Source organism: Podarcis raffonei, chromosome 2 (assembly GCF_027172205.1).
Source record: "Podarcis raffonei isolate rPodRaf1 chromosome 2, rPodRaf1.pri, whole genome shotgun sequence".
NCBI lineage: Eukaryota > Metazoa > Chordata > Lepidosauria > Squamata > Lacertidae > Podarcis > Podarcis raffonei.
The window spans coordinates 110,974,347-110,982,210 of NC_070603.1; the positions used below are offsets into that span (position 1 = coordinate 110,974,347).

Below are 7,864 nucleotides of genomic sequence, written 5' to 3' on the forward strand. Positions count from 1 at the left end.
TACCCAAAGGGTGGGGAAATGGCAAGAGTTTCAGACTTTTCTAGTCTTCACTCTTGTCTTTAACCCAGCCCTCCCAAATGAACAGCAGCCATTACGAAGTAGAGGACTGTACTCTGCCAGGTAGGACACACAGCCACCAGAGTCAGGGTCACTGTGTCAGCCCAAGACATTTTGCTGCTTACAGCATAGTCCAATTGGCAGGCTTGCTAGGGCTGGCCCCTTTAAAAAGAAATCAAGTGCATCTACAAGGGTGTGGGGGGGGGAATCATTTTTGCTTCATGTTCTACACTGGCAGTGCGTGAGCGCACTGAGGGAGCCCTCCATGCTCACCCAGTCTCTTTCGCTGACAGACATGTGCTGACATGCCCGGGGGCGGGGGGGGGCAGGGTGCAGAGGCTGCTGATTGTGGAATGTAACATCACTGAAGCAGTCAAATACAACATTTCTGTTACTTTTAATGAAGAGTGTTGTATTATTGTTTTAAGCCGGAAACATAAGGGGAAACTTACCAGGAGCAATAGCTGGCATCTTATTGTGAGCAAAGTGCAAGCTTTCCCACAAGTATAAACACATTTTTACTGTAGAGACATCCACCTCCTTCTCCAGCTACTCACTAAATTTTTCCATCTTAATAATAATAATAATAATAATAATAATAATAATAATTTTTATTTATTTATTTATACCCCACCCTTCCCAGTTCAAAAAGTGTGCTCAGGGCAGATAACAACAAATTTAAAACACTTCATTGTAAAAGCAGCATAAAATACAGTATAAAAAAACGAATAACAATAAAATTCAAAGTTCAGAAATCAACAGTTAGCCACCCTGCAGCGGGGGGGGGGAGGCAGCGGGTGGACAGTGCGGCGACTGTGCCGCCCAACATTTTGTCCCCCTCCAGCATGGAACCTGCGCCCACCTTCGTACGCCCCTGTGTGTGGGGCGCTGGCACCCCCATTGGTTGGCGTTGTGAGTCCCTGTGTGCCACAATCATTCTAAAGGTAAACAACCATTTCCTTTAAAAAGGTGAAGAACTTTGGGGTCCCTCCCTAAAAAAAGGTTGTCAACTCTGGGCAATCTAGGGGCACTAGGCAGATCTTTGCACCCCAGCGTCGCATATGCTTAAGATACCCCTCTTCCTTGACCTGGAAAAGTTTAGTGATTAGCTGGAGAATGGAAGTTTATACTTGTTGGAAAGTTTGCAAGTTTGTAAGACGCCAGTTATTTTTTGCCACTGAGGGATCGGATGGCAACTCAATCCGCTCTATCACCACCTTAATCCAATGAATAGTGTGTGGTGTACGACTGCGTTGCGTTTTGATGGTTTCTATTCCAGGCCCAAATACTGTAGCTGAGTGTTATTTGAGCTTAATTGGCCTAAGGCTTACATGCAAGAGTATGACCAGAATTTCTGCTATAATGGCTTTCTTTGCATCTGAGGTGTAGCAACACTGAACTACAGTGGTACCTCGGGTTAAGTACTTAATTCGTTCCGGAGGTCCGTTCTTAACCTGAAACTGTTCTTAACCTGAAGCACCACTTTAGCTAATGGGGCCTCCCGCTGCCGCCCCGCCGATTTCTGTTCTCATCCTGAAGCAAAGTTCTTAACCCGAGGTACTATTTCTGGGTTAGCAGAATCTGTAAACTGAAGTGTCTGTAACCTGAAGCGTATGTAATCTGAGGTACCACTGTAATGGACCAATGCTTGTAGAAGGCAGATTGCTACGCTCCCAAGTCTCCAGCTGCCTCCAATGCCAGCAGAACTTGGGAATCTGCCTTATACTGAGTCAATCCCTTGGCCCACCCAGCTGAGAATGGTCTACTGGCAGCAGCTCTCCAGGGTTAGGACTGATATCAGAAAAATAAGTACCAATGTACTCCTAAATCCAGCTGTTATTTCCTAGAGCAGAATCTTTTCGCACAGGCAGCTGCTGGTTGCTCCAAATCAGGGATGGAGAATCTGTGCCCCTTTAGATGTTGTTAGACTGCCAGCATCCCCAGCCAGCATGGCCAATAGGCTGGGGTTGGTTGGGAGCTGTGGTCTGACAACATCTGGAAGGCCACCAGTTGCTCATCTCCGCTCCAAATGCCTTAGTGGCAAATAGGGAGGCCACAGTTACCTGCTCCTTGCCTTTCAGCAGTGGGTCCATTGGAGACAAAGGTAGACTCCGCCTGGTCGTGATCGTCTTGGACTGTCATGTGATCTCTTTCAGACACAGACATTTCTGAGAAAAATTGCACTCCAGGGGCAATTTTGGTTGCGCACAAAGCTTCTGGTCTTAGGTCACCTGAAATAGAAACAAAATGAAGCCAGCAGAAAGGAACTAGCTTGTGAACTGAGGCCACCAACACACACACACACACACACTTTCCAGATATTGGATCCAATATCAGGTATCCCACAATTCTGATTTCACCTTAACCTCATTGATGGCCAACTGGTAGCTCATTGTTGAGGAAGATGAGTTGCTGGGGAGCACCAGTGGGGAGTTGGGGTGTTGCATTCCCATCTTGCATGTGGGCTTCCCACAAACATCTGGCTGCTGGCTGGGAGAAGAGGATGCTAGACCACATGGGTCACTGATCTGGTCTGGCGGGGCTCATCTTCTTAGGCTCTTATGGGCAGATACTGGCCTGCCGAGTGGGTCAATGCCCTGCTACTTGAGAGGGTGCTATTCTGGCAGTTCAGAAACACAGAGTATTTATCCAGCAAATCCACCATTGACATGTTACGAGCAGTGATTTGAGATGGGTCAGTGTGGGTTTTGCTTTCTGTCTTTCATCATTAATTGGTTAACCGTTTTAATCTTGCAAAATTAAAGAATTGAAAAAATGTTTCTTTATAAATGTATATCTATCATCTATCTATCTATCATCTATCTATCTATCTATCTATCTATCTATCTATCTATCTATCTATCTATCATCTATCTATCTATCTATCTATCTATCTATCATCTATCTATCTATCTATCTATCTATCATCTATCTATCTATCTATCTATCATCTATCTATCTATCTATCTTCTATCTATTTCAGTCAATAACCAGTAGAGAAGATAGGAAAAAACCAGAGCACATAAAACACAATATAATATCTTAAGCATGCTATTAAATGTAGAGTTAAAAAGCACCACTTTAGCTAATGGGGCCTCCTGCTGCCGCCGTGCCACTGCCAAGCGATTTCTGTTCTCATCCTGAAGCAAAGTTCTTAACCCAAGGTACTATTTCTGGGTTAGTAGAGTCTGTAACCTGAAGTGTCTGTAACCCGAGGTACCACTGTACTTTCAGATAACACAGAGACATCATGATTAACCATTTGCAAGAAGGAATGGGCAGCAGCTCCTTTTGGTGATGGTGCACCTAGCAGCATATTTAAAGCAGGCAGAACACTAGGCTTGTCTTCTTTTTTACAACTGGTCCATTATTTCCTTGGGTTAGGAAGACAGCCAATCAACAGGTGAGGAAGCTGAACCTGTTGAAGATCTGCTTGTCACAAACAGCTGAGGCATAGAAAGCCCGCATGGTTAACTGGCCTCCTCAGTTAACCAAGAGCAGAATCGAAGAATCTTAGTTGGAAGGGACCCAAGGGTCATCTCCAGTGTTTCCCAACCTTGTGCCTCCAGCTGTTTTTGAACTACAACTCCCATCATCCCTGACTTGCAAGACCAGTGGCAAGGGATGATGGGAATTGTAGTCCAAAAACACTGGAGGCACAAGGTTGGGAAACACTAACCTAGTCCAACCCCCTGCAATGAAGGAATCGCGGCTAAAAAGCTTCCATGACAGATGGCCATCACTTGTGAGGTTGCCCCTGTTGCTCCTAAGTCTTGGTTAAGGGTAGCTTCCCCCCCTTTCAAAACTGCAACAAACAATAAAAAACCAATAATAAAACCTTCACAGCAACAGAACCTCACAAATTGTCCAGATGTTCATATATTGCTTTCCCACCCTAAGTTATTCCAAGGAGTTCAGTGCAACTTCCCTACCTACTGAACTTTGGCAAAGGACTCTGAGGTTGGCGGGGCTGAAAGTGAGAGACAGTGACTGGCCCGAGGTTACTCAAGGAATTGAGCAGGTAAGTGGAGTTTGGAATTCCCCACCTTATACCAAATCTTTGAAGTAACCACTGCTAACTTTCATTACACGAAAGGCGGCTCATTACTCTATTGTGAGAAATTGCAAGTTTCAGCAGAAAGTGCAAATCTCTTAAATAATATTATGCAATTCTAAAAACAATATCGTTTTCATTCAGAATAACACGAAACAACACAAACAATGGGTATTGATCACCAGATACAAAGCAAAATACAATGACGATGTGTTTAAGGCAGAGAATTATAGCAGCATGTTCAGTTAAGCCCCAAATATGTATGTGTTACAGAGGGTGTAGGTTCCTCTGGGTGAGAGTTAATAAAAGAAATGAACATAAACCAATTGGCATCAAATGCACGAAACTTTTTTTTTTTTTTAAATTTCTCTTCTTAAATGGCATTCCTCTTAATGTTCCTCCTGCTCGAATGTTTGCTCGGAAATCCCCATCGTTTTGAACAAGACTTCTCCCCACCTCCCATCCCGGATAAAAGTTCAGAAAGGAAGAAAGTAGTTGAAGCAAGTGGCAACTGGAGGAGATTTGCAAGTTAAGAGAAAAGAGAAAAGAGACTCGCCCCGGCCGCGCGCACAGGCTCATCACCTACCGACCTGTTAGAAGAGGGCTGCCTTTGCCGCTGCTCGGCTCAATGGTGCTCTGCCTCGGGTAGGAAAGGAAAGGGCGGCGCGGAGTGTACGCCTGGGCGCAAGCGCGCGTGTGTGCAGAAAACCGGAACTTCAAAACTCTTTTCTTCTTTAGACAGAAGAAACAACCGCAGGCGGACGTGAGTGGGTGGTGTTAGGTGTCACATGGAAGGGACATCTTATCCTGAAGGATAGCGGGAAGCGCTATTTCCACTCCGCCTTTAGTTCACAGGGGGAAAATGAATGAATGAATGAATGAATGAATGACAGGTGTAATAACAGCTGATCTGGAATCTACACGCACACACAGGAGCAAAGTCCTAGGGGCAGAGGGGTGTTTGTCCCCCACACCCATGGAATATTTTAGAGGGCCGCACCCCACCCCCCCCAAGTTGATGGGCATTGCAATTCAAATAGTGTGGGTGTACCCAATCATGTGATTGACTATGTGGAGCGGGGCTTACCTCCCCCCCCCCAATATTTTATTCTCTTTCAAATCAGAACCAGTGAAGGCGGTGAAGGTCCTGTGTGAGTGTCTGGAGGCGGTTGGATGATAGATGGCGGCTAACAGATTGAGGTCGAATCCTGACAAGACAGAAGTACTGTTTTGGGGGGACAGGGGGCGGGCTGGTGTGGAGGACTCCTTGGTCCTGAATAGGGTAACTGTGCCCCTGAAGGACCAGGTGCGCAACCTGGGAGTCATTCTGGACACACAGCCGTCCATGGAGGCACAGGTCAATTCTGTGTCCAGGGCAGCTGTTTATCAGCTCCATCTGGTACGCAGGCTGAGACTCTATCTGCCTGCGGACTGCCTCGCCAGAGTGGTGCATACTCTAGTCATCTCTCGCTTGGACTACTGCAATGCGCTCTATGTGGGGCTACCTTTGAAGGTGACCCGGAAACTACAACTAATCCAGAATGCGGCAGCTAGACTGGTGACTGGGAGTGGCCACCGAGACCATATAACACCGGTCTTGAAAGACTTACACTGGCTCACAGTACGTTTCCAAGCACAATTCAAAATGTTGGTGCTGACCTTTAAACCCCTAAACGGCCTCAGTCCAGTATACCTGAAGGAGCGTCTCCACCCCCATCGTTCTGCCGGACACTGAGGTCCAGCGCTGAGGGCCTTCTGGCGGTTCCCTCCTTGCGAGAAGCCAAGTTACAGGGAACCAGGCAGAGGGCCTTCTCTGTAGTGGCACCTGCCCTGTGGAACGCCCTCCCACCAGATGTCAAGAGAAAAACAACTACCAGACTTTTAGACGACATCTGAAGGCAGCCCTGTTTAGGGAAGCTTTTAATGTTTAATGGGTTATTGTATTTTAATATTCTGTTGGAAGCTGCCCAGAGTGGCTGGGGATGGGAGGGGTATAAATAAATAAATAAATTAATAATAATAATAATAATAATAATAATAATAATAATAATAATAATTCAAGTTTGCACCCCTGCACACACAAATCAAGAGAGAAAGAAAGTCGTGGAAAGGAGTTGGGGAGCCCAGAACCCGCAGCGCCTACACTAAACTTCCTATCAAGGAGGAGGCGAAGCGGACGCGGGGATCCTCGGTTCTCTTTGCCCAAAGTCCGCTGACAATAGCCCTTAGCATTTGAATCAACCACTCTTCCTGAATTGGGAAAGGGAGACCCTCCTGGAACGTCTGAACTGGGCAGGGCCCTCGCTTAGCAGCGGAGCACCAGCTTTGCACGCACAAGGGCCCAGATGCGACCCCCAGCAACAAAAGTAGGGCTGGGAATACCCCCCCACCTCTGAAACTCTGAAGAACTGCTGCCAGCCCGTGTAGACAAGACTGAGTTTGATGCACTCGGTGTAAGGCAGAGTCCTAGGTAAGGATGCTGACTTGAATAAAATATGGAGGGGGGGGCACAAAAATGATCACAACACACACACCATTTGAATGGCAATGCTCATCCATTTTGGGGGGAACCCAGCCCCCTCAAATATTTTATGGGGGGAGCAAGGGGCCTCGACCCATGGAGGGGGCAGGCTTTATGCTGGGGGAGGGGGAAGAACCGAGTTATCCGCAGCGCAATTGTCCAGTTACTTAAGTATTTTTATTTATTTACTTGCTTTGGGGGTCAGCTGCCCCCCCAGCAGTTGGCTGCTATGCCAGTCCTACTCCAAAGTAGACCCAGTGGACTAGCGTTCCGCAGGACTACTCAGAAGTCCCATCGCCTCGGCAGCATGGGACTTCTAGTTATCCCAGCAACGGCGGGCGCGCAGAGCTGCTGCAGCCGGGCTTTCCTCTGGGACAAGGCTCGTGGCAAACAGCCACGGGCTTTTGCTTTTCCCCGGCCCCCACTCCAGACCGCGAAAGCACGTGGAGATTCAGACTCGCCTGTCCCGTCACTACGTTGGGTTATGGGAAAAGACCCTGACTTACTTGGTTGGATCGCAGCCTTCCTTCTATTCCCCATCCAACAGCCGCTTTGCCGCGAGGAAAGAAACGTGACCCGGGATGGGGTAGCAACACTCCCCCCCCCGTCCTGTCCCCGCCTTCAACTCACCCCATACGGAGACAAGTTAGCGTAAATGTGTGGACTGATGTGATCGGGGAAACCCACGCCCACGCGTTTTTCCTTTCTGTGGTTTTTCTGGACTGGGCAGCCGCCCAAACAAAACAGCCTGAAGTCTTTGGTGAAAATGTTACAGGCTTTTGCGTTCCTGTGATGAAATATCAGAAAGAACTTTCTGACAGTAGGAGAAAGTGGAAGACAGTAGAGGCGGTGGACTCTCCTTCCTTGGAGGTTTTTAGGCAAAGCTTGGATGGCCACCTGCCATGGATGCTTTAGCTGAGATTCCTGCATTGTAGGGGGTTGGACTAGATGACCCTAGGGCCCTTTCCAATTCTACAATTCTATTTCTGTAAAGGCTCCTTTGGTTCTGCCTTGATTGCCCCCATTTTCACCTGCGGTTGTGGCATTGCTCCTTCCAAAAGCCTAGTTAATGCTTTAGGGGGACGCGGGTGGCGCTGTAGGTTAAACCACAGAGCCTAGGACTTGCCGATCAGAAGGTTGGCAGTTCGAATCCCCGCGACGGGGTGAGCTTCCGTTGCTCGGTCCCTGCTCCTGCCAACCTAGCAGTTCGAAAGCACGTCAAAGTGCAAGTA

The 7,864-nt window shown here is 47.6% G+C and overlaps 1 protein-coding gene across 2 annotated transcripts in view; it reads right to left on the reverse strand.

Moving 5' to 3' along the window:
• LOC128408652 (C-type lectin domain family 2 member B-like) overlaps window positions 1–7,207 on the reverse strand; it is a 34,597-nt gene extending 27,390 nt beyond the window's left edge. For both annotated transcript variants that reach the window (XM_053378632.1, XM_053378630.1), the window contains exons 1-2: window positions 7,139–7,207; window positions 2,121–2,288 (exon numbers count right to left, since the gene is read on the reverse strand). In XM_053378632.1, the coding sequence (XP_053234607.1) occupies window positions 2,121–2,288; window positions 7,139–7,172 (202 nt within the window). In that variant the 5' untranslated portion in view covers window positions 7,173–7,207. The remainder of the gene's footprint in view (window positions 1–2,120; window positions 2,289–7,138) is intronic.
• Window positions 7,208–7,864: the final 657 nt, after the last annotated feature.